Source organism: Cuculus canorus, chromosome 1, assembly GCF_017976375.1.
Source record: "Cuculus canorus isolate bCucCan1 chromosome 1, bCucCan1.pri, whole genome shotgun sequence".
Lineage (NCBI taxonomy): Eukaryota > Metazoa > Chordata > Aves > Cuculiformes > Cuculidae > Cuculus > Cuculus canorus.
In genome coordinates this window covers 29,191,451-29,219,419 of record NC_071401.1, presented here as the reverse complement: position 1 = coordinate 29,219,419, position 27,969 = coordinate 29,191,451, and the positions used below count along the sequence as shown (strand labels likewise).

Here is a 27,969-nt window from a genome sequence, read left to right as displayed (position 1 = left end):
GACACAGTTGGAAGCGTTTTGTCAAGACCACCCACTGTCACGCTAGGCTTTGCAAAACTTAGAAAAGTCATCACCCCAAAACCAGGCCTGTAGTTCACCTAAACTTCAAAAGCTGAAGTTCCTGGTGTTCCACTCTCCCCTGTAACACCTTAAAAGCACACCCTAGGAGGTGCCAGTCCCTGTACACACCTGCTGTAAGGCTACAGTCACATGGGGGCTTGATAACAAAAAAGATCAGATCCTGATTATAGTTTGAGGTCTACATTAGTGCCTACAAATAAATCAGCTGTTTTCTTCAGAAAGAGAGAGAGCAGCTATTTGTCAAGCACAGTGAAATCAATAAAATTCAGTACTAGGTGGTCAGTGGGGGTAGTGGTTCTTTACATTGAGTTATATGCTGTATGTTTGCAATGTTCCTCCAAGCATCAGGCAGCCAAATGCCCCTCTCTGCCCACTAGGATGGGGAAGAAACTCAGGAAAAAAGGTAAAACTCACAGGTTGAGATAAAGACAGTTTAATAGGGCAGAAAAGGAATGGAAAATAATAATACAACATCCAAACCAAGGGATGCACAACTCAACTGCTCACCACTTGCTGACGGATGCCCAGCCAGTTCCTGAGCAGCAGCTGCTGCCACTCGGCCAACTCCCCCATGTTCTATTGTTAAAAAGACTTCACATGGTACAGAACACGCCTGTGGTTGGCTGGGAGGGGACACAGCCAGGACAGCTCCTCGTCCATCCCCAGCCTATCACTGGCAGGGCACTGGGAAGCTGGAAAGGCCATGGCTTAGGGTGAGCAGTGCTCAGCAGCAACTATGAGATCAGTGTTACTGACATTATTCTCATCCTCACTCCAAAATACAGCACTACACACACACCTACTACAAAGAAAATTAACTCTATCCCAGCTGAAACCAGGACAAAGTCCAGAGAATCTTAGAATCGTGAATCACAGAATCCCCAGGTTGGAGAAGACCCCTAGAAATCATCAAGTCCAACCGTACCTGTCCACCACTAAATCACCTCTCTAAGCACATCATCTACCTGTCTTTCAAACACACCCAGGAAGAGCAACTTAACCACCTTCCTTGCAGCCTGTGCCAGTGCCTGATGACCCTTTCAGTGAAGAGGTTTAGGTTCCTAACATCCCAACTGAAGCTCCCTGGTGCAGCTTGAGGCCACTCCCTCTCATCCTATCACCTGGGTGAAGAGACCAACACCCACCTCTCCATAATCTCCTTTCAGGCAGCTGTGGACAGTGATAAGGTCACTAGTGAAGTTCACTAGTGAACAGGTACTAAACAGTGCATTTTATTGCATGTAGTTTAAATTTATACAACACTTAAATGCAACCGGCCCCACACTTTCACAACAGCATTTCTCTTCCCCTATAAGAGAGCCAATGTCATCTGAAGTCACAAGAGAGGGATTTTTTCCCATTAATCATTATAAATATCGCTTGAATAGATTACTCAGAGTGCAAATTACAACTTACATTAAGGTATACCCAAATATAGAGATTTAATTCCAGTTAGATTTGCTAGCTACCCCTTTCTTCCAAGGCACTTGCATAGGTTGTGAGGATATACTATTTTGCCCCCTTCTTTGAGCATCGTACTAATGTACTTTAGCCCTCCCTTAGCTGCTCTCTTACCCCTTGCCCCTGCCCTCCGGTTGGATGGGGACAAGAACTGGAAATGAAAAGGAAAACTTGTCAGTTGAGATGAAGACACTTTTAATAAAACGATAAAAGAAGAATAATGATAATTATACATATATAAAAGAATATTAAAACAACTTCTCACCGCCTGATGATTAGCCTGTACCAAGCAGCGATTCCAGCGAGCACAGCAACAGCAGCGAGTGCAGAGATCACAGCGAGTGGAACATTGAACACAGAACCTGGGTTGCCTACCCCTGGCCACATTCCCATTTCTATACCGAGCACAATGTTACAGTACGGAACATTCCATGGGCCAGTCTGGGTCAGCTGTCCCGGCTCTGTGCCTGGATACTTGCAAAACATGGGAAACTGAAAGGAGTCCTTGATTTCTTCACGTCAAGAGACCAGGTAACACTTGCTTTTACCAGTACGGTTATGATGTCCTGTTGTTACTGCAAAAACCCTGCAGACATCTGGAACTTTCAGTTCTTGAAGGCTCCACATTTACTGGCTTTAGCGATGAACTCTTTTAGCAGGGGACCATCCATTTGCCAAAATGCAGTAGTTTGTGTCACTTCTGTCAAGTGATTGACACAAAACTTAAAGCAGAACTCTTCTAAGTCCTAAAAAGAAAAAAAAAAAAAAGAAAGTCTTATTGTTTTTGCTTCCATCACAGAAAGTTACACTCAGGCACAATCGCCCACATATGCTTTATTTTTGCAGAGAATTAGACAAACACGTTAACCCAGTGGCTCTCAGTGTTTCTCCCCACACAGTCACTATGGAAATGCAACAGAGAACAGTAATTCTGCCCATATATTGTGGTTATATAGGGAAAAGTAACCAGAATCTGGTTCTCAGTACATAGCTGTTCTGAGCAATATCTATTTCAAAAGCTTTCCCACTTGAAGTGTTTCACTTGCATTCACTGACAGTTATTAAACCCCAATACAAATAGGAGATCTTGGGGTAATGACACAAACAAGGCTGTGGATTAAGAAAACTCAGCTCTTTGGTTCCATATGCAAACACAAACCTATACGTAAATTTGTTTGACTTCCTGCTTAGTTAAGGGCTTAACTCAAGCCTTGAAGTCACATGTCTCTAGGCTCAACGCAAGCGGACGCTGACTGGAGAGCTCTAAAGCACAGTCTAGGCCAAAGGCCTTTCTGTGCTTTAGAAACAAACTCGTGTTGCAAACCATTCCACAGATGTCCCAAAAATGATTCAAAAGAAGTACTGTGGCACAATACAGCATAGCAATTCTTGCAGAAAGTAGGCTTGGGATATTTGAGTCTACTTGGAAGTGCCTTCCATTTAAGGGTTAGAAAAGCCTCACAGACAACCATCATTGCACCCGCATGATGTCAGACAGAAAGGATGTCTAAAAGAAACAAGAGAGAGTCGTCAATATAATGTTGACTACAGAATGCTTCCCACTCAGGTTATTTGTTTCCAACTCCTCTTTTGAGGAGGAAATCTACTCTTTGTGAGGGCTGCAGATCTAAGCAGGATGCTGCAGACTTCACAAAGCAGCAGCTCCCCAACCTGTTCTTTATTTCTTTCTAAGTTTGTAGAACTAGCGCTTCATTTTGCAAGAACATGGCCTTCCCCAGCTGCTCAGCAGCCTGGGCACTGCAGTAAGGCATAAAAAGTTTGCAAAGCTCTTTAAGCCACATGAGGTATGAAAGACTGATTCATGTTTTCACGTAAGGTCTATACTGAAAGCTAGGGCAACTGTGTGCCAGGGAGAGTTCTTGACAGATATAAAAATAGATATAAAAAAAATAGATATTAAAAAAACACATCCTGGCCTAAAACCAGGGACTCTGAAGCTGCAGATCTTGACTTGTGTGGCATCTGTGCAACGACAAAAGACAAGCTTATTAGAACTGAACACTGAGTTTTTTCTTGTTTTAAATAACAGAATGAACTAGCATTTTAAACAAAATTACATCATACACATAACAATAGTTTGCACTGCTTTATTTAAAAAAATCATATTCCAAGTCAATGCAACAGAAGCATACAAGAAACAAATACTGTAGCATTAGTAACTTTGGAAACTTCTGTATAGAAAAAGGCTGGATTTTATTTGCAGATGGATGCACTCCCAGCAAACTGTACTTAAAATAGACTTAAGTGAGTAAAAGCACAAGGTACATCCTATGCTTATTTTAAAAGCTACAATAAGAAGCCAGGCCTGAAATTCAAGCCACTTCAATTCAGTCAATCACAAAAAGAAAGGACAGGAGAGTTTCATGTCATGGCAGCATTTTAAATTAGTGAAGCAGCTTCTTTCAACTGCTGTCCTCCAGATGCATAGTCCCTCGAATGAACACGCAAGCAAGTCCCCCATCTAGCATTAACTGCATGTAAAAATCACTTTTTACTGAAGCCCAACCCTGCTATATCACCCATTCTCTCCTTGATGTAGCACTCAAGATTAGTTCTAACTTTATTTAGCTAGTGAGGTAAAGCAAAGGCATAGTAACTAGATTTCTTCTACTCTTTACAAGCAGAATCAATCACATACTAAAGACCCATCCTGCACAGAAGATTGTAAGGCTAAAATATGAAAGTCTACCTATATTCCACGAACTCCCACCAAAGAAAATTGTTATTCACAGTAAAGCTAAACCCACAATGCAGAAATCAAACCAGCCCTTTGAGTAAGAGAGATCAAACAAGCAACACACAAGGCTCTGAAGTTAGAACATCCGCATGCCAACTGCTGGATATTAAATACAAGAGAAAGCACCGAGTTGATTTACTGAGTACCAAAACTGCTCTATAAGCTAAAGTAGCAAGCTAAAAACTAACTCACCCTAAAGTTACAAAAATGATGCACAAACACTATGCTGAACACAAACAGCCAAAGCAAGCCATGCACTTTCTGGCTGGGGTAGAGTTAATTTTCTTCATTGTAGCTAGCACGGGGCCGTGTTTAGGATTTGTGACCAAAACAGCATAATTCAGGGATGTTTTTGTTACTGCTGAGCAGTGTTTACACACAGTCAAAGCCTTTTCTGCTTCTCATATGCCCCACCAGCAAAGAGGCTGGGGGTGCACAAGAAGCTGGGAGGGGACACAGCTGAGACAGCTGACCTCAGCTGACCAAAGGGATATTCCAAACCCTATGAAATCACGCTCAGCATATAAAGCTGTGGGAAGAAGGACAAAGGTGGTGGGGAAGGGGGGGCATTCAGAGTGATGGTGTTTGTCTTCTCAAGTAACCACTATGTGTGACGAAGCCCCGATTTCCTGGAGATGGCTGAACACCTTCCTGCTGATGGGAAGCAGCGAATGAATTCCTTGTTTGCTTGCTTGTGTGGCTTTTACTTTATGTATTAAACTGCCTTTATCTCAATCCACAAGCTTTCTCACTTTCACCCTTCTAATTCCACCCCCTCATCCCACTGGAGAGGCAATGGGCAAGCAGCTGTGTGGTGCTTAGTAACCAGCTGGGGTTAAACCACAACACAAGCCCAGGAACAGTTCCCAATTAGTTCAAAGCAGCATGTTAGTGACCTAGTGGTGAAATCAGAGATTATGAATTAGGGAAGCATCACAAGTCTTCCTCCCTCTTCAGACTGCTTCTCTGTTTTCAAAATTTACTATTATTAGGCCCAGAAAGCAGTTCTTATCCTGTCATTTCATTAGCATACTGTGAAGACTGAAAGTATATTTGACTGTAACTAAACAAACACAAAAAGCAGCCACCAAAAAACACCCTGCCAACCAAAAATAAGCCACACAATGCACTCAGTCCCCAAACCTACCACCATAGGATATCACACACAACCCACAGTCTTACAAATAAATAATTTAAGGTTTAAAAGAGTGCTTTTCTTAACTTTATGGGTTTTGCTTTGTATTTAAACCCTTCCCTTGTTTCAGAGTTAGTGTTTTCATCCACAGAAAGTTTGTTACAGGTCTGTTGTTTCTTTTTGCTCTTTTTTTCACTACAGAAATAGCAACTAATGAAGCTTGACACAGCATCATAACCTTTTACCATGAAATTAAGCAATGCAAGCATTTACAGATACTGAGTCTCAGCCTGGGATTTAAGTAATCTTTGGATCTCTCTGTACTAGACCACCTTCCCAGTACTGGTTTACGGAAAAAACAATGCATCTTATGGGAAATACAGGTTTTCTAAGTATTACCTGACATTAAGTGAGAGTTTATATGAAAATATAACTGGCTGCTTTTCTCCACAGTTTAAGTCAAAGCAGCCACCTTAAGAGATTGAAATTTAGAAGTTTACCTCTGCATCATATCTGACAGCAGCAGAGAGCAATGAAAATGCATTTTCCACAGTAATTCCTCTCTTGATAATGTGTTGACAAAGTTTTTTCAGTCTATTTTCACAGTATGAAGTAGCCAAATCCAGAAGTCCTGCAATTAAAATACCATCATATTAGTCAGTTGTAATGACCTCTGTCTGCTCTTTGAACAGTTTATACTCCTGGGATACAAGTTCCATCCCTGTTCTGTATACAACGTTCTATATGTCTATAACATGCTTTTTACAAGTAGATCACTATTAAGAAAAATGTATTTTAACATAATACAGGAAAATGGTCTTTTATTACCTTAAGCCATGATCCTGTTGATCTCTGTAAATACTCGAGCTGTTCCACTGATTTGCAAACCTAACTGCTTGAGAGTGGAACTGCCACAAAACAGGCACCACAACATGAGCAAAAAGCTACAGCTACAAAAATCTGTGTTTGAATTACAGCTTGCTCTTTGCTCTGCTGTCCAGGCTTCCCCCATTAGATCTATCGAGATCCTTTCATATTATCCTAAACAGTTATGGACTCCATTTAGTAAGATACACAAGTATTTTAACCTAGAAGAACAGTTTATCTCCCAACCTTGAGACAACTACTCATAGTTTATTTCTAACTATGCACCACTTCTGCTGTAGCGTTTGCTACGACAATATTAAAGACAGCTTAATTAATCACCATCAAAACGCATTATAGGCTAGACTAGCAGCCTGTATTAATACATTTATTCTGCTTCCCCTGTCTCAGTTTTTCTGGATGCTGTTTTCTAACATAATTGGACCATAAGCAATACCTATTGCATCTTCAGGCGGAAGGTCAACACTGTCTGTATATAAGTACTCAAGAAAGGCACGATACACAGGGTAAGAAAATTGGTCTATTTCTATCACTTCCTTCATATCCTCATTCCAGTATGACTGGAACATGGTTCTGAAGTGTTCACACCTAAGAAACAAAGATATTATCTGGAACACTATCATACGAACACATGAATATTACATTACAGTCCTCCTAGAACAAATATTTGGTACACTCTGCAATGTTCTTGTGTACACATTTCTGTTCAGTTGGTCTGACTGCATTTATTCTCCTGGAAACAACAAACAGGCTTAATGAAAATTTACTATGGACCATTTTAAGAGAGTTATTTTAAGACAGTTTAAGACATATCTAACTATTTTTACAATTGCTTCGTTTGAAGTGATTATGGATACATAGATGCTATGTAGTATAGGTTTAGGGGTCCTTCCCCACCCCTTATTTCCCACCCACCCTCTTGAGTCTGTACAAACAGCAGCTGTGAAAAGTGACCACTACCTGATTTTCAGAACAGCTTTGTGGACATGGATGTATTTTCCATCCACACGGAACTTTAGGTCTGACGTTTCTGGGCTGTCAAACTCTTTCTTCAGGGATTCTGCTACTGTTAAAAAGTCTTCATGCTCTACAGAAACAATTTTAAAACAAACAAAAAAAAACCTTCCATGTTAAGCATCTTAAGTGCAATACACACACCGCTTACTAAAGATAGCAACACTAAGAGCACATCAAGGAGAACAGGTCAGTATCAGGGCTCCATTGGCTTAAGAGGTATAATGGGAAGAACAAATGAATTCAATACAATTTCCTGTTGGCAAGGACTATTCCACAACAACTACAGGCAGCAGTGGTCAGCAGCTCCCCTTCCAGCTTATTACACCAAAATAGCACAGCACCAAGAAACACACACTGAGAACTTCCCCTTCCCATTCTCTGCCCAGGCATCAGCCACAAAAATTGCCAGCCTCCTGGCAGCCCACTGCTAGTGCTGGGTCAGCTCAACCTGCAAACTGCTGGTGATGTTTGTCTACAGCATCACCTGCAACTCACTTCAGACACAGTGTATGTGCTTCGGTCACACCGACACAATGTGCTCTGGGCCTAAAGAGTAAGAAATCATGTCACCATTTGACTACTTTTTTTTGTGCTGGCAGACTGGATATAGCCTGTGGGCTGTCTGTTGAGGCCTTTGCCAGGGCTCACTAACAAGAACTATCACTGACAACATTATACTCCATTTATTAGTCAGTCATCACAGAATCATAGAATGATCTGGCCTGGAAGGGACCTTTAAAGATCATAGTATCATAGTATAGTTAGGGTTGGAAGGGACCTTAAAGATGATCTAGTTTCAATTCCCCTGCCATGGGCAGGGACACCTCCCACAGGATCAGGCTGCCCAAGGCCCATCCAGCCTGGCTTTTAACGCCTCCAGGGATGGGGCATCCACAACCTCCCTGGGCAACCTGTGCCAGTGCCTCACCACTCTCAGGGTGAGGAAATTCTTCCTAATGTCCAGCCTAAGTCTGCCCCTCTCCAGTTTGTACCCATTCCCCCTGGTCCTATCCCCACAAGCCTTTATGAATAGCCTCTCTCCAGCTTTCCTGTAGGCCCCTTCAGGTACTGGAAGATCACTATAAAAATCTCCTCTGAGCCTTCTCTTCTCCAGGCTGAAGAACCACAACTCTCTCCGCCTGCTCTCATAGCAGAGGTGCTCCAGACCTCTGATCATCTTTGTAGCCCTCCTCTGGACCCGTTCCAACGGCTCCATCATATCCTTCTCACGTTGAAGATTCCAGAACTGGACATAGTATTCTAGATGAGGTCTCACAAGAGAGGAATAGAGGATCAGAATCACTTCACTCATTCTGCTGGCCACGCTTCTTTTGATGCGGCCCAGGATACGCTTGGCCTTCTGGGCTGCCAGCGCACATTGCCAGCTCATGTCAAACTTCTCATAGACCAGCACCCCCAGGTCCTTCTCTGCAGGGCTGCTCTCAAGCACATCATCCCCCATTGTGTACTGAAATGTGGATTGCCCCGAGCCAGGTGCAGGACCTTACACTTGGCCTGTTGAACCTCATGAGGTTCTCACAGGCCCACTTCTCTAGCCTGTCCAGGTCCCTCAGGATGACATCCCATCCTCCTGGTGTGGCAACTACACCACTCATCTTGGTGTCATCAACCTGTTATTCTTTAACAACAGTGTAAAGGCACTTCAGCTGGGCTGCCGGTTGGTCCCTCCCAGTGGACCTTCTTGTGTCTATAAGGTGTTTTGGAGAAGTCTCCTCCCTAACACCTGAACCCTGACACCCATCCTAGTTCCAAGCCCCCATGCCACAGGCAGGAACACCATCCACTAGACTAGGTTTTAAAAGCCTCAGCCAACTTGGCCTTGAACACCTCCAGGGATGGGGCATCTACAGCTTCTCTGGGAAAGCTGTTCCAGTGCCTTGCCACCCTCAGAGGAGAATTTCTTTCCTGTATCTAATCTCAATCCACCCTCTTTCCGTTTAAAATTATCCCCTTTTGTCCTATCACTACATGCCCTTGTGAAAAGTCCCTCTCCAGCCTTCTTGTAAGCCCTATTTAGGTACTGGAAGGCAGCTGTCTCCTTAGGGCTTGTCTTCTCCATGTTCAACCACCCCAACTTTCTCAGACCATCTTCATAGAAGAGGTGCTTCAGCCCTGATGACAACACAAAGTTCAAAAGCAGTGCTGTTGAAGAGAGATAGTAGATACTGTGTTCTTGGTACAACCAAAGGCATGGGACTTGAGCAATTTTGGAAGTGGATTAAAGCTGAGATATCACAGCTGTCTGATAGTTCTTTATATTAAAGCCTATGGCACTGGTCTCACAGAGGTCCTATTCTGTGCCTCTAGAAATCATACAAGAACAAGTTGACTAAGGCTTGTGGTAAAGCGAGAACCCTGACATTTTAGAAAATAATTTAACCTGCTATTTGAAACTTTTGTTGATGCATTTTAAAAGTGTTTCAACACATGTGGCTTCTAAGAAACAAAGTATGGAGAAGAAAAATAAGTGGATTTCCACTCTAATACAATGCAGTTTGTCTCCTGTGTCCTACAGGACTGCATAATGCTCATCCATTTCACAATCCACAAATTAGTCTCCACCAATAGGGGCAGCTAAATTAGTTGGTATTTAAAATGAAACTGCTGTAACAAACCATCATAACAGATAAGTCATGTTTGTGCCACAAAAGACCAGACACTTCTCCAATTTGCATAGGTCATCCACAGAACCTGCATCTCATCAGCATTAACTAAACCATGCTCCAATCCCCCTCCTTCTGCTCATGTGATTTTTTTCTAGGTCATCAGCTTAGCTTAAGCTATGCAGTCCAAATACCTTAAATTCACCCCTCAAAAAAAGGCTACAGATTTGTACTTCATCACAGCCAATCCTGAGTGACTGATTTTTTTTTTTTGCAGGGCCATCATAACTGGAAGCAGAATAACCTTTATGCAGAGTTAACTCTCACTGAAGGAAAAAAAAACCAAAAACATAAAAAGAGAGGGGAGTTTAAACCTATATGGATAAAAAAAGGTGGGGAAAGGAAAAAATGAATACAGAAAATGGAGATTGAAAATGCCCCCAGATTTAATGCATTTGATTTAAATATTCAGTAAGTAGGATTATCAGAATAAGACGGAAAGAACCCCCAAAGGCTAAGAGGAATTAAAATATAGTAACAAACTTCAAATGCCTTTTTATAATCAGTCTGGGGATACTCCACGAAAATCAGGAACTTGGAAGCTACTGAAACTGGGAAGATGTCATTTAAACTGCCTTCACCATTAGCAAAAGACAACAGACTTGGACAACCATCAGAACTCTACAGAGGGCAAGGCTAACATATCACAGGAGATTAGAAAATGGAGAAAGTGAGAAGTGGGATAAAACAAGACTTGGATTAACCCAGAAGCGGATCACTCCAAGCTAATCTCTCTCTTTAGTAAAACTATCCAGTTTTCCTCTATAGACAAGATGCTGATATCTGGACCTTTATACATGGGATAACATTCTGAATGAGAAGTTACGGTGGAGAAGCTAGGTTAGGGCAAGTCACATGCACAGATAATGTCTGAGACTGGAGAAAGGTTGCTTAGGGACAAAAAGAAACCCAGGCTCTGTAGTCAATATGAAAACAGATCAGGTCTCCTAAATGATCTTGAGAACGGAAGTCGTAGATCTAAGACGAACACATCCTGTTTTGAACACAAAAACACCCCCATATTTTAAAGGAGGTGCAAGCTCAGCACTTTATAGCATATTTGGGGTCAAATAAGAATTTGCAGCATATGAATCAAAGATAATCAAGAAGAAAGGCTTGGGCTTATTTTTTGGTCACAGAGATTGCATCCCAGAGCAGTACAAGTAACCCAAGGCAGTACAAGAACAGAGTTCCAACAGAGAAAACAATTATGTCAGAGCCTTGTTATACAGAGATTATTTACAAGTCTGCCTGTCTTTGGGGAAAAGTCAAACTAACTCAAGTCAAGAGAAATCATCTCACAAAATGACAACTTGGAATTCTATTACTTTACTCTGCTAACATGAAACATACAGAGAGACTCACTACTTTAAATTCATGTTGGAAGGATACATACTAAGGAGGGGAAGCTAGAGATAAACTCTTATAATTCAAAGTTGTTAAATACCAGAGTATCAAGCATCACAAACAGTCTTCCAAGTAAGAACAGCTTTAATAGAAGTTACGTTTAATGATTCATGAGTCCTTCCCAGTCCTGAGCTGGAGCTCAAACATCACAAATGTAGGAAATACAAAATATTGATAGTGCAACAGTAAAACATGGTTCATCAATCTTGTTAAGCTCAGCTGCTGAAGTAGGTTTGTTTTCTTCAGAAAAAAAAAAACCTAGCTAGAAGAGCTAGTTTAAATTGCCACCTCTGCTTAAAGCAGGGACCGTCCTGCCATGGAAGATGTATCCTGTAATAATCACTACAAACGTACACAGAGTAATAGCACTGGCAACCACATTGGAGCTTGTTCTCACCTACTGACAGAAGACGCCACATAACGGCAGGGGTAGCAAAGCAAGCAAACACATCATCAGTGCAGGCAAAGTGAGTGAGATGGGGAAAGATCACGGATTGCCCACGGCATTGGCCCCACATGTACACCTGGCCACTCTGGGTCTTGGCAGCTGACGTGTGGGCAGAGTGGCAGGCTGCGATCTCCACAACCCTGCAAATATAAGAAACTGTAAGATACTTATAAGTACAGAATCAAGTGACATTCCAAATGCCTTACCAAAACAAGAGCCAGCCAAACTATGCATCTACACTCCTGTGCTTCTTTCTTTGGCCTGCATGAAAGTGATACTGTTTGAATGGATCAATACTTAAATCAATATTATTGTAATTGGATATTGCTTTAATTGTGTCATTTTCAGCAGCTGACATTCCTCCTCTTCTTCCATGAAGATGGGGAAAGGATGAAGTTTTGGTTTTCCCCTTTAAAGCCAAAACATGTCAACACTTATTCTTAAGAAGAAATGCCCATGGAGCTTGTGAAACTTAACAGTTAGGGAGCAGGCAGGAAAGTTATACTACTGAGATTTTTGCAGAGCATTTTGCAGAACTTCTTTCAAAGCGATGCAGTAAAAATTCTCTCATTTTGAGACTTAGACCCTATGTATTTTCCAATAAATCCTTTATTAAGAAACCCTTCTTCTCTGCCTTTAATATGTTTTTTGTGTATAGATAGATCTAACCTAATGCTGTTAAGTTTCCTTTCCTCAACAGTGGAATGCAGCATGGAACACAGACAGTGCCTCACATTTGAGGACAGGTCAATACATGTACTTAAATCCACACCGTTGAAGAGCTATGGTTGTTTTTTCAACTAGTCTCTACAGTATTTTCATCCACCTCACATACTTCCCTATAATACCAGAGCTGCTGATGCACACTTACTTATTCTGTCTGCTCACGCAACCCCTATCTTGGTATCTGAAACATTAAAAGAACTGAGAAGAATCACACTCCCATTAAAAGGGCAACAAGGACATTTCAAGGGAAGTTCCAGCATTAGCTCAAAATAAAAGCTACATTTCCTTGGGTTTTTTTCCATGCTAAAAATGCCTCTGAGGATTTAATGTTTTTGTGCCAGAAACAGATCAACTGGAGCAAATAATGCCTTTCTAAGCAGCCTAAGAATACACATATGAAAATGTTTGTTCCTTCACAGAACTACATCAATAGAGTTAGCTTTCCAGGCAAAATCTATTCCGCATGAAGCCCACGTTTTAAGTGCAAAACCTACTTCAAGATAAGCCACAAAAAAATCTACAATCATTTTCAGTATACGTATCTATAATTTCTGGCAGATAAAAGACTAATGGTTATTTTACATCATTATTAACTTATCAGTTTCTATGCAATATTGAGATCTTTCAGCACCTCTGTATAAGACATCATAAAAGAATTATTTTAGGGACAACTTACTGTCCATTATAGCTATCCACCTAAACTACTTCATTCCCCAAAGTTTCTTTCCTTAGCACGACAAATTCTTATTTTTAGAGTATCTATACTATATTTAAGAAGCGTACTAGACCACGTACTATAACACATGTACAGTCCATGTAGAAGATAACATTTGAAGCATATGTTTAACATCAAAATTCAGGAAGATGTCTTCACAACTGTTCCTCCATGCTAACACAAAATAAAGTCTAATGGTTCCTTGCAAGCTGCACATGCAATATTCCTCAAGACAGCATCAAATGCCACCTCTCAAGGAGCTGCCACCAGCATTACATATAAATGACAAAAGAAGTAGAAAAACTAGAAGACCAGGAGAGGCAGCAGTAACGTGCTTCATGGGAAATGACAACTCGCCCACTTACAGCACTGTTTCCTAGGGAGCCAAGTCAAGCAAGATGACAAAGTTCTAGTAACTTCTCTCGCTTAGACTCCAAGCAGAAATTGTATGATATTTTCTCCCTCCTTTAGTAATCAAAACAGATGCCAGTTTTATTATAATCCCATGCTTGAGCTCATAGACAATTCTAAATGCAACAGCTTCCCTTAGCTCACTCAAGGATTAAATCATTAAGAAAACAAAGTTATCTATTTGCAAACATAGGCATTTCTATTACAGCGCTTTTTAAAGAATATTTTACTTTGCTTCACTAGTGCAAGTTCATTCACAGGCTTAACCTTCATGGTTTCTGTTCTGGTGGTTTCTACCTTCTTTCCCCTCATCCACCTTTTAAGGTTTTAAATAATCTCAGTACCACGCAGCTCTACATTTAATGTTAATTAAGGAAAAAGTAGAAATAGCTCCCCAGACAGTTCATAAATGGAGGAGAAAACAATCACAAGTATTTCCTAGTTAAAAGGAGATTACAAGTGTTCCGATTTGAGCTACAGTAGAATCAGTTTTCTAGATTTTCAGCTAAGTCTCATCTAAGTAACTTCATTTTCAGAAAGTTATGCATGCATAACACAAAGCACCAGGATGCAGAAAGGCCATTGCTTATACTTATTCATAAAGGAACCAAGGCCATCCTTGAGCTGTGGGATGCCATAAGCGAAAGCGGCAAAAAAGGGCCACACCTGCAGGGAGGGATGGACAGGACAGATGACCCAAAACTGACCAGAGTATTCCATCCCACATACGTCATACTCAATATAAAACTGAGGGATCACGAGGGTCAAGCCTTCTTTGATGGCAAGCATCAGACTTCATCTGTCTTTTTTGCCCCGATCCCAGATTCGTGCATTCTTGAATCCAGTTCCCGAGTCCAGCTCACATTTGCTGTGGAGTCCAGCCCAGACAGAACCTTTTCCCATGCCTGCTCTGCAGCATCTGTGGCAACACAGTCATTGAGGGGAGGCCGTTTTGCATATTTTGATTATTAAGTTATTATTAATATTTTTGTTATTATATTGTTTCCTTAAAGCTGTTTTAGTTTCCAACCCACAAGTCCTTCTCTCAGTACCCTTCCTTCTTTTGCTCAAGAAGGAGAGGATGGGGTGGGAAGGGTTGCAATCACAGCTTCTTGCTTATAGCTGCTGATCAGGCTGGGCTGGTGCTAAACCATGACAAAAAGTTAAGATATTTACAGATTTATAGACTAAGAGCTTCCCAAACTGAGGTGAATAAATCTATAGGTATACACATGGGCCCAGGAAATGGGACTGACGTCCAAGTTTGTAGGCAAGCAGCAAAAGAGCCATCCCAAATATGAGGATGACAAAGGCACTGAAGGAGAGTAGACAACGGCTAGGGCCATTCTTTTCTAAGTTTACAAAACTAAGAAACTGCAAAGTACTAACTAGTGCAGCTGATACAAGTGTTACCTGCCCTTAGCTCTAGCAACCTTGAAAACAGAGTTCTATTTTTGTGGTAGGCCGTTTTCAGCCTTTCATAAAACTGTCTTTTCCTCACACTGCTTCATACAAAGGTAGTGCCTCTTCCTTTTTAAAGTGTAAGCCTCGATACAGCTTATAAGCTTGGTTTATCAGTTTCATAGCTGGAAATTTTAACCAAAAGGAACCATATTTAGAATAGCGTAACAGTCATTTTCTTTCATTATTGCGCAAATATAAAGTATGTTTACTTCCAATAATCATCACAGATAGCAAAAAGCACTCTGTCTGTAATAAACAGTATGTTACCATCCCTTCCTATGTTTTTAACATTAGCAATAAAAACCAATCCACCGAGCCCTACACATGCACGCTTCCAGTGCCAGAGACCGCATAAACACATGTTCAGACTTATCAATTCAGAAACAGCTTCAGCAAGATTACCTTTCTTTTTCCATCATGATCTGCATGGGGCTTAGCTGGTTACTTTTATTGCCAGTTCCCAGCTGCCCATAAGTGTTAGCTCCCCAGGCATAGAGCAAACCCTCATCTGTTAGTGCTAGTGTGTGTGCGTAGCCACAGGCAATCTGTAAGTAAACATATAAGCATTACTACTAAACAAAACAGAAGAAAAACAATTGTCACATTCGTTACCTTAGTCTAGATGATGTTAAACACCTCTGGCATTCTTCATGTAGCACCTACAATGTGGTATTTCTCAGTACTTAAAGCTAACACAAAATATATAAAACTTTAGGTACTGGAAAAGCCTCAATTCCATTAATTCAGTGCTCATTGGTTACTCTTAAATAATTTATTCCACCCTTGCAAAGTTTCCCTTGCCTTTACTCACTTTCAGTTGCAGACTTCACATGAAGAACAGCAAACCTCATCACACCATGCAATTCTGAAATACTTTCAGAATTTGATACTTTGAACACTATACAACCTACAAGAGCTGCAGTTCAACAGCCAACAACTGTTCAACCCAAGTTATCGCATGAAACTCCACAGAACTTCACTAAAAACCCAGGAAATGCCAATTTTTAGTTTTATTCTTCAGCTGGAAAACAACCCAAACAAAACCCAACCACCAAACAACCAAACCCACACCCATGACTTGTTTTCCCTTCTCCCCTTGCTTCTGAAGGGCTAATTAGGATATTAATGTAGAATCTAATTGGAACATCTTGTTCCCCTTAATTTCTCATCTGTCTAGTGCATTTCATTTATTCAGCTTTGTATCAAAGATGCAATTTGTACTCATTGCATAAATTACTTACAATTACACTATCTAACCTTAAATCCTTCAGAACACTTACCAAAGCAAGTATTTTACAGCTTACTTGCAGTTTATATAAGCCTAGTATAATATAAAGGACATACCAAAAAAATAAATCAATATTTGAACTATGAAATCTAGAAGCAGGTTTAAGATTCCAAAGATGCATTTGTTTCTAGCATATGCTAAAACTGTATTTCCATTTCCACATCGGACGTACCTGGAGTATACACACCCCATGTAACGCTGCCACTCTGCAGGGTGTTAGCTGATTGGCATTGTTTCCAAGACCAAGCTGACCATTACCATTGTAACCCCAGCCATAAACCTGGTTGCAAAAGGAAAACAAAATTAAGCCGCTCCAGTGCGGAAGTACAGAACATTTAAGATTTGGTATCAAGCACCAGTGAAAAAGTATATCTTATTAAAAAAAACTACACAGTATGTCAAGTGTAACACGGAGGAGGGCTGCAAGATGTTAAATGTACTGCAATGACTGACTGTATTCAGGTCTTCAACCCTGCATTTACCTTTTAAAGGTTTCTAAAATAGAATTGTCTTTGAAGAAGTTTTGCAATAAATTACAATACACCAAAATCTCTCCCAGATCATCAACATTTGAGTTGACTTTTGCACCTTCCTTCTCACTTTTTCTTTTTAAAAAAAAAAACCCAAGAAATTAGCTCTTCTGATCAGCCAATTAGCTTTTAGATTAGTTTAAATTGAAGTTACAAGTTTAGCTCTAATTTTTTTTTTTTTTTTTTTTTTTTTTTTACAGTGGACACATCAAGACAATAGTACGTACAATGAAAGCTCATGAACATCAGGGACTTTTACTGTCCCTCCAGGCACAAAGAAACGCTATGCCTCGAATTTGGTGAATTACAGTTCATACCTAGAAGCAAGACAGCACCATAAGCTTATATGAAACGAACAGTTGCACAATTCTAGGGCAATCTTCAAAGTTTGGTTTGGTTTTGCTGCTGGCAATTCAGCAACATGTTTAAGAATCAGGATCAGTCAGTGCACTGCTGCCAAAAGATTAACTACTTAATTGTGCACCCTTCAAAAAAAATCTAATTAAGATATATGTTAAACGATCTACTGAAATAAGGCTGAACAGTTGCATTAAGGATGCCTAATTCTTGCAATCAGACTCAGTAAGACTTATGTTCCAATGGAGTTTTTACCATAAGAAGGAATGTTTAAAGACAGCATCTCCAGTTAATTGCAGAGTTTTCCTTAAACTGGTCTCACAGAAATTATTAATATAACTCTACATAACTTCATCAATACAACTCTAACTTGAGCACTCCATGTCAGCATTTCTCCACGTTCAGATGTTAACCTCGTAAGTTTGGGTAACAGAGAAAGAACATGAGAAAGCAGCAAGGCTTACCTCACCGTTGTTTACTACAGCCATGGAGGAAGTTTGACCACAAGCAATGCCAACGACCATTTTACCCTGTAAACAGTTTGAAACTCGACGAGGAGTTGGTTGGTTTGCTGTAGATCCAGATCCAACTTGACCACAGTTATTATAGCCCCAGGCATACAGCTGTCCATAAGAACAAACACTGCAGTTTAAACCTTAATAATGGTAATTGGAGTAATAAATTATAATCATACTGTAGGCGCCTTCATATTGGGTAAACTATACTATTTAAGAAGATAAAATGCTTAAAAGTTGTTTCCAACAGCTGAAAGTTACAAGCAGCAGTAGAACTGACTGACCTAGCACATACAAACATAGCACTTTTTTCAGCTTCTTGCTACAGAAGCAGACTGATGACAAAAGAAAACAAAAGAAACATGTTTGATGTGGAAATATAAGTCGGACTATAAGACAAGGAGTATAGCAAATGGACTGCCTTTATACTTCCAAGGTGTTGGAAAAAAGTAACGCAAGCCAGAATATCATTTGTTTCCGAAACAACTGAACTCCTCAATTTACAGCTATTTAGATTTCTTCACAGAACTCTAAACCAGGTTATTACTGGACCCTCCTCTTACCTCTTCTACATCTTTCAATAGCTGTGAAAGGAGATGCTTTTGTCAGCTCATGTTTCATAGTAACAAAACTCTTACACAATAGCATTAACAAAAAGCAACATCTCCGACAGTTCAAAATGTGCCAGTGGCAAACTGCCACTAATAAAAATACTGGTTCCTTTCACCTAGAAGTCCACAAAACAGGGATTTAGTTTGCTATATAAAAAGAAATAGCTTTTTATTTTCAATTCCTTGAATTGTTATTGAGTGCATAAACATGCACATGATGCTTCGCATAGAACTATTTCTGATAGTTAAGTTTCTGGTGCTTGAACCAGTTAAAACGCTTGCCCACTTGGAAATGCCCAGCCGCTAGCACCCAGACATGCTAGACAGTGAAAGTACATTGATAGATTCCCTAACATGAAGTCTGCACATCTTTTGGTGCCAAAAACTGCCTGTTTACTGTGACACCAAACCAACAGTCATTAGAAACAGACACCTCCCCCATCACACGAAAAATAATAGCAAACCAAATCCCCCAAAAAACAGAACAGCCAAAAACACCCCCAAAGACAAGAACAAAACCTCCTACCAGAACAATGCATTTACCATGTCTAACAGGAACAAAAGAAAGCATTAGTCCTTTACTTTTTGTTACTTGTATTTGCTGGACCTTTGATTCTATTGAATATTATAGAGCACCTTCAAAATTACCTTTATTTCAGTCACAGATTAAAAACTGAGGTAGAGAAACAGGCAGCTGTTTTGAGGCAGCTCAAAATGCCAAGGAGCTAATCAGTTTGCTCTCTCAGAGAAGCACAAATATTTACAATCCTTTAAGTCTATCAAGATTTTTTTTTCCATATTTGCACTGCACTAAAATTGCACTGGACCAACTGTGCAAATCAATTATGCCAAGTATTTTGAGAAATACTTCCAACTTCAATGCCTCTCTGAGATTCCACGTATCAAGTCACATGGGGTTTTGCAGACAAATCTTTCTGTAAGTAAAACCCCACCCAACACATTTCACTGCTTTCAGTATAATCAATTTTGGTAGAGATAAAACCTCACAGCACAAACAGACTAAGCTACTGCAAGCCACAGTAGGGATGTATTATAGTACAGCCACAGTAGGGATGTACTAACTAACCACAATGGCAAGTGAGATGGAAATATCAGCTCCATGGTAAATACAAAGAACTTTCCCCACTTCCATTGAGATTTCAAGTGCATTACATTTATTACAAGAGACAGCACAGCCACCACAGGCAGTTGGCATCACTAGTTTAACATGAACACCTTCTCCTTCTTGCATGCACATCGAAATTTATAGTTTAACCAAGTCAAACGTGAACCTATGCTTTCCCAAGCATAGGTTCTCCTTTCAAAGATACAATGCAGACTGTTTAAATTACCCCAGTGCCTTTTTCCTACCCTCAATATCGATTTCTTACTCTTATTACACTTGCACTATGACTCCACAGTGAACCATAACACAGACATGATCAGATAACCAGGATGGAAAACACTAATTCCCGTTTTCATTGTTAGGAAGGTTTTAAAATTCTAACTTTTGTTAAAGCAGACCTGAAACCAGACTCTCCTCCCTGCAGTAACACGCAACTTAAATGAGATACACACACACCGTCAGATCTGACTAACTGGAAACTAATTGTACATTTGCCATGACACATAGCCTTAAGCCATGTAAACAAATAGGATAAAAGAGACTTGGCATATAAACCAAGCGCTCTTTAATTAACTACACACAAAGGTATTCAGAGGTGTGCAGAGTAACATTCTTTCACAATGCCAGGGCAGAAATCATGGAGACTACAAGAAACAGACTAAATAATATACCCCTTACATATCAGAACTGCAGGCAAATAAAGTGACTTTTGGCACCTTACAAACCATTCCTTCACCTCTAAGTGGCACAGCTGTCTGGTCTCATCCCTGTGACACACAACAAATGAACGACAAGTTCACTAGCCTTTTATTCTCTTGGGTTTGTGGTTGGCTTGGGGTTTTCTGTTGGGTTTTTGAATTGTTTTCAAGTCTGCTCTGAAAAAACAGAGAGCCTAGTCTGAGTCAGCAGGAGAAAAGCTTATGCCATAACTACACTGTAGAAAAAGAGAACTTCAGACTGCAAGGTATCTGCATTATTCACTTCACAAATAAGATTAAAAGATTTGAACAGGTTTCAACTTACATCCCCATCAAACGACAGCGCCATGGAATGATGAGAGCCACAAGCTACTTCCACTACTTTCTTTATTAACAGATTTGTGCAAACTTGAATGGGAGTAATGCCCTGATTGGTTGTGCCATTCCCGAGCTGGCTGTAACCATTATGTCCCCAAGCATACACTTCACCATCTGCAACAACATCCAAAAAATCCAAAGAAGTTAAGATAGAAAGAATTCAAAAGAAATTAGAAAACACCAACATGGAAGTGAAAGGATATTAAGTAATAGGGAAACTATTAAAAGAATCAACTATTTGCTAAAAATGTATGTACTTTCTATATAATTATTTTATACACACACAGTGTATCTCCTAGATTTATTGTAGAAATGCATGGAAGTGCATAGGCAAGACCGAGCATGTAAGAAATGACAGAGTAAAATTCTACAGTTGCAACATAATGGAAATATAACAGAAACTTACTTTACCTATTACAGAACACAAGTAGTATCACTTAAGACCGAGAAGCCCTTAGTTTACAGTACCCGGTTAAGTTAATAGAAATACACTTTAATCCATTCTTAAGCACAAGTGGAACTTAAAATCTGTAACTTATGTTTCTATACTAAATGTTAAATTTCTACCTTCAGTGCAAAGTACAACATGGGGTCCACTTCCATAACTGAGACTGGAAATCTTCTTTCCACATAAGGCTTCTAATTTCTTTGGTACTATTGTGCTCTGATTATCTCCAGTTCCTAAACAATTACTGCAGTTCAGTCCAAAAACAAATACCTGAAAAACAGAAGAATACTCATTTCACTCATCTCAAGTGATTTATGCTCAGGTATGCACAAGATGTAGTAACATCCAGGTCTTCATACAGGCAGGACAGAGTTCTGCCGTGGACTCGAGGGCCAGAGACTTCCTCTGTGGAAGTTAACGAGCTCAAGAGTTAACTTCCAAAGTGCCCCTGCGCTAATTGATGGGTGTTAAGATCCATGGAGCCTGGAAGCTAGGCTCCTCGTTTGCAGGAACTGTGCTATGAGAAGCACTGAACTGTGAAAGTGGAGGACATTGCCTTCTTTTAGCAGCAGTTTGCAAAGAGCACTCACAGCTGTACTGTGGGAAGATCATCCTCTCACCACAGGGAGCTTTGAGGCAGCTTTGAAGGGACTTAGGGGTGGGGGCTAAGAAATCTTACTCTACCCAGTCTCACAAGAAAGTCTCCCATAAATACATCTCAGAACAGCTGGCTTGGTTTCTTTCAGCAGCACTATGCTAACTCACATTGAGTTTCTGAACCATTAAAATCCACAGATAACCTGCTGCTGAATCATTACTTAGCAAGCCATAAGCGTGTCTTATCTCTCCATATCCGGAATGCTTTCACTTAATTTCAAGTTCTTTTGAATTCAAATTGTCTTCAGAACTGCATATAATCCATCATGGCCTTTGTCATTTATAAGTTTTCTAAATACTTCACCTACATTGCCTCCATACAAGACTAAACTAAAATTACAAATTACATCCGACATGTTTCAAAATACAAATTTCACACAATGCTTTTGAGAAACAAAAATTAACTTGCAAGTGTTCAGTGGACTCTGAAAACAAATGGGGAGTATGTGTTCAATTTATTTACAGCCTTACCTCATCATTGTGCGTTATGTATATTGCTTCATTGGCTGACGTACCAAACACACATGCTTTCCGAATAGACGCTATTTCTTGAGGTGACAGTAAGGTAAATATTGGCCACTTGCCTACATCCACCATGATGCTGCTGTGGGTCATGACTTTTCTACATGTAAGATGACATTGCTGCAACAAAAACAAAAGTTTATTAAAGGTGTATTTTGCACTTTCATCAAAAGGCAGCAAGATTATTTCCTGTAAATGAGACAAAAAGCATGTTCTTCCTCAAAGCATAACATTCTGTTCTACATTAAATATGGAATTATATTTCCATGTATTAAGGTGAACAAATGGCAAGTGACTGCTAGGACACTGGAAGAGCAGATCTTTTCTTAACAGAATATTTAAATAAACTGTATTCAGTACAACTGGACATCCATTGTTTTACAGGCAAACTTACTAAAACCTTGTGATCTAGCAAATATCCAGTGGTGGCAGAGTGCATTTCTGAGGCAATTTTCAGAGGGAATTCTCATTTATAAAACTTTCATTTGCAATTTTTTTTTGTGGCTTTACAACTTTTATATGCCATATAAGAAAGCTGCTGATGTTTATGTGAAACCTGTAAACACAGCTGGGCTGTTGAGCATATGACCCAAATCTGCCATCTCTTGCACAATCAAAAACTCTTATTATGGCCAAAAACTATTTGTCAGAGCAATAAAGCATAAGATAAAATCATAAGATTGTACAATTAAGCAGTGAAACACAGAGAAAAGTGATTAAGTGAAATTGTCATAATATGTTACTTAGAAACAAACTGGACCACATTAAAAGCTTGAAAGATGACTGGGTACAGACATCATTTGTCAATGAACACAGATGTATAAAATCCATCCTTCCACAATGCTGCTTCTTCTCAGTTTCCTCGGGGTAATTGCAGCAGCTCAAGAACAAAGCTGACAGTCATCAAAAACATACAGATCTTACCTAGGTCTTCCGTCCTGCACATGAATATTGTGACAACACTCACAGCCTGAAGGGATTCTGCCACTGACAATCTATGACCTATGCTCAGGGATATCAGCATGTTTTGTGAGATCAGAAAAGTACTGGGTGGAGAATTCCACAGAACATCAGCAACATGATACAAATCACAATAAACCAAATTAAAAAAAGTGGCTAAAGAATCATTCATAACAGGTAAGAAATGCAGTCTCTATCCAGATGTCACTCGCTTATCAATATTTAATTCTTTCCTTGCCACTTGTTTGCTGCAGTCCTACCCCATACTCCTATTCTTTGCTTTGTTGCTTTCAAGTCAGGTGGCTTCTTGATGACACCTGGGTATCAGATATGGAAGACTAAGAACACAAAAGATCCTTTCCTCTTCTTCTGATGCTTACTTCTTAAAAGTGCTGACAACCAAGTCAGCTTCAGAAAGGTATTCAAGACTAACAGTCAATCCTAAATTGCAGGTTGATCAGTGCAGTCATTTTTTAGAAGGAGGGATTTTATTTTTATTATTATTTTTAAAAAGTTTGAGAACCCCTGAGGTCACAGGGGAAGTAGGGGCACAGAAAACCCAACAAGACACACAACCTCATTCAAAAAAAAAATAACCTTGTTCAAAAAAATCCAGCTGTGCTCTCAGGCACCTCTCTCACCAAGAGCCTGACTTCACTACATTTCACATTTGAAGTAGGTCTTGAAAACACCTGAAGTCTCCAGCACATTCATAACAGATTTATTTGTAGATCAGCTTCTGAAAGAGCACCTGATGCCAAGCCACAGCACATTCTACACAGCTAAACAGATTTGAATGCATTTAAGCCTTCTTAATTTCTACTCCAGTTACAAACTCAGGCTAGTTAGCTGCTAAGATCTGTTACCTCCCTTTGGCAAATCTTTTAACATATGACACTATCAATCAATTAGAAGGAGACAGCGATGACCTACCTTTTTGAGCAGACCAAGTAATTATCCCTTCTGACTACTTATTTAATTTGTCCCACATAATATACAATTGGCAAGGCACAAACATGTCAAACTGGGTATTAAGAAAAATATTTTCTTCAATGAAGTTCTTTTCAACATATCCTGTCAATTTAAGACATGAAGGCAAAACGTTATTTTGATGGAAAGTGTCCCAGTAAATGCACTGGTTTTAGAGCACCCTGAGAATCTTTTAAACTCTAAAGGTAACCAGTTTTAAGCGTGCTACTTTATCTTTCCCTTTCTGGTCTTTGCACTAGGTCTTTAATCTGCTTAGTTTTTCCTCTACTGTATGACGCTGTTAACCACTCCTCTTTGATAAAATCTATGCAAGTTACACTGCATTTCCCATACCTCAAAGCTCAACTGGATATCTTGTCAGAGAACTAATACCAGTGGAGAAAAGCTTTCAAGCACACAAGACTTTCCAGATTGAAGGCATGAGCCATTAACTCCATTCACAAATGAAGAATCCTACAATTTTTGACAGGTGTAATACCTACCTTATCTAAAATAAAGCTGCATATTTCCAATTTCAGCTGTTACTACAATCTTTCAAAGTTATTTTGAGGGCTTTCCCTAAAAGGTTTTTAATGACAACTCATCTGCCACTGGTAGCTTAGTTTCTTTAATAAATCAAAAATCCCTCCAGGTTTAGCTACCAATAAAAGCTCTGAAACCAAAACAAGCAGAAAACACCTCCTACCTTTTATATATGTACTGTTTATCTCCAAACACACAACCTTTCCCCCTCCTTTACAAATATTAACTACTGTCCTTAGATGCTGTCAAAAGGCTGATACGGGAGACTTCAGTCACGTCATTGCAGGCAGTGGCACAAAGAAACAGTGTCCTTCACTCACCTTTCCACCCTCCATCAATAAGAGAGCTAAGGTTATTGTTTACTTCTCGTGATAATCATGTAGATGGACCCCACTAAACTACATACCATGCAATGACTCACCTTAACTGCAAGTCTGAAAGTGCAATATAGTAGCAAATGTGCCAGAAGGAGTCCAAAGTAATGAAGTTTATTCTAATCTGCACACAGTTGTCTCAATGTATTAGTTCTCAAGCCATTGTTTGCACTCTGTATGCAACATGGCAGCAGCAGTTCTAAGGAGTATCTGTCACAAATCAACCAGATCTTGTTAATTTCAATTAAAAACCTTATGAGTATGAAGGTCATGAGCTTAAATTCAGTGCTCTGGTAGATAGTTCCTTTTTAGAAATATTGTATGCCACTGCTTTTACCTGTCATTTCATTTCTGCTGCATGATTCACTAATAAACAACTATATGCTACATAGCTTAGTTTCTGCCACAGAAGTAACCAGCAGAGGGAGCTTATATCTACAATCCCTTCTCTAACTGCTTTAACATCTTTGAAATTATCCAACAAAATCTGTACATAAGTGATTGTTTGAATTTCAATGAGGCTAAAAATAAGCAAGAAAGGATGACTTGTAGAGAAGGAAACTGAACTGGCCACATGTTGTGATAAAAAGAAATTGAACTCCAAGCAGTCACCAACATTAGGGGGAAAAAAATAAAGATCTAGATCTGTTCACAATTAAAAAAAGCCACATGCTTTGAGAGACATAAGCCCTTCAAAGATTCTGTGCTAAACTGCTGCCTATGCATTCAACTTCTCGCTAGTTTGCTTTCTAAAAAAAAAGCATGCAAGCTGATTCTCAGTGATACGTGTAGGCAAACATGCATCCCTGCCTTAAAAAAAAAATAGACAGTGTTTACAAGACATTTTGTGAAATGATTTCAGATTAAGTTTTACAGTTTATAGTTCAGCTAAACAAATCCATGCTGCAGAGAACAATAGCCTAACACAACATCCTACCAGGAAAACAGTACCCATTGTCATCTCAAGAAAAAAACACAGTTAACTCCTCAAAGATTATCCCCCTATTTATTAAGGCTATTTGAACACAGTGGCATGCCTGTTAGTTTCAGTCTTTCCTCAGGCTCCAATGCTACAGTTTATTCTAGCTGGACAGACTTACTCCTACACAGAAAGAAACTGCAGGGTCAGGCCTTCATTCTCCCAATCGTCTACAGGAATTATACACAGCAGTGAGAATACAAAAGCTGGTATATCTGCTGCTATATATAAGAAATGACTGGCACACTCGATCCTTTTTAAATCTTAACTACACTTCAACCAAGAAAGAGTCAAATCCTACATGCAACACTAACCTTCACCATGTTGTCTCCAGTTTATGTTTCTTTTTCTTATCACATGCTTCAGTATTGAGAAAGAACAGGGAAACGATGCATACTATTGACATTAATCAGACACATGAATCAAGTGATTTTATTCCATCTTTCTCCCTGCCAACAGGGACATTGCACTTTCCAAGATCACGCGCCTTAACTTATTTTGCCTAGACCTTATATAACGCAATATTTCCCTGACAAAGTCTGGATGCACAAACCTGTGCACAATTTATTTTTGGATGCCTTTTATGAACAATACAGGGAAAGAAAAAAAAACTGCTGATCTAAGAACTGACAAGCAGACCTCCCATTTGCTTTGAGTAATCAGCTGAAAGAGATATAAACAAGCAAAAAACACCACGTACACAAATATTAGGCTAGGAAAAAAACCATCACCGGATGAGTCATTCACCCACCATCACAAAACCATAATTACAATCATAGAATAGTTTGGGTTGAAAGGGACCTTAAATATCATCCAGTTTCAACCCCAATCAGTCACAGTATGCCTTCTTTTGCTTTTTAAGCTGAGCCGTTACTGCAGGTCACTGAAGCCATTCACTCAGGAAAAGACATCTTCTAAAGCAACACCTGTATTTCAGTCTGCTGCACACAGAGATAAGCATTCATATTAAGGCTCGAAGGAATTACTTCACCTTCCAAACACCATTTATTCCTAAGAAGCTCAGTGCTCCAAACACATTTCCACTGATGATGCTTAGCATCTTACTCCCATCACCCCACACTCATTTTAAACATTTAGAAGTCCATTTTACCTTTCACCAGTCGATGAGAACATGCTTTCTGAAAGGAGTCACTTAAACTGCTTAAAATAGAACTGTGAAAGTTCCTTTAAAAAAAAAATTAAAGATTCCTTTAACATTTAGTTTAGAAGCACATTAAAACCTGAAGAAACACTGACAACTCATATAGAGACTAGTGAGGAACAAAAATCGTTGGGAGCCCTGCTTTTCCAGCAAGCTGGAGCCGAACCTTGGGGAAGGAGGCAACAAAGGGAAGGATGAAACGGAACAGAAAACCCTTGGAAGAACACGCTGTGCGGGGAGAGAGGCTCCAGGGAGCTGCGGGGGAGGAACCCGCCAACGACCCTGTGCAGGGGGATGGGCGCTTCGCTCATCCAGGCGGGCCCCGGCACCTCACACCGGGGGGTCCCGGCATCACCGGCGGCCCCGCGCTGACGTGGTTCCCGCAGCCCGAAGGGGAAGATGGGGGCGAGAGGAGCCCGCACCGGGGACGCGCAGCCCCGCGGGGAGAGGGGGATAACAGCGGCTCACCCGGCCACAGCGGTGCCCCCGGCAGGGTCAGGGTCGCTTGCCGGTGCCGGTATCGTCGCGCTCTTGGAGCGGTGGTCACCGCCGTCACGTGACACTCCGCCTCCCGCTTCACCGTTCGCGCGCGCCGCCACCTGACACCCCTCTCTTCCCTCCGCTTTCCCTCCCCGCCTATTGTGCGCTGCGGCACGGTCA

At 40.2% G+C, this 27,969-nt stretch overlaps 1 protein-coding gene across 4 annotated transcripts; it reads right to left on the bottom strand.

Moving 5' to 3' along the window:
* Positions 1-573: 573 nt before the first annotated feature.
* On the bottom strand, positions 574-27,969 carry RCBTB1 (RCC1 and BTB domain containing protein 1). 4 transcript variants are annotated; one of them, XM_054080559.1, is made up of 13 exons: positions 27,778-27,969; positions 24,216-24,356; positions 22,272-22,442; positions 21,263-21,413; positions 20,643-20,809; positions 17,832-17,990; positions 16,653-16,760; positions 15,595-15,737; positions 11,826-12,016; positions 7,281-7,407; positions 6,757-6,908; positions 5,936-6,066; positions 574-2,288 (listed from the first exon to the last, which is right to left on the bottom strand). In XM_054080559.1, the coding sequence occupies exons 3-13, from the start codon at positions 22,413-22,415 to the stop codon at positions 2,148-2,150; spliced, it is 1,614 nt and encodes a 537-aa protein (XP_053936534.1). In that variant the 5' UTR covers positions 22,416-22,442; positions 24,216-24,356; positions 27,778-27,969; the 3' UTR covers positions 574-2,147. The 4 variants fall into 4 exon arrangements, 3 of the variants coding, with proteins under 3 accessions (XP_053936534.1, XP_053936544.1, XP_009567013.2); XM_054080569.1 differs by lacking the exons at positions 24,216-24,356; positions 27,778-27,969 and adding an exon at positions 27,259-27,469; XM_009568718.2 differs by lacking the exon at positions 24,216-24,356 and having other exon boundaries at positions 575-2,288.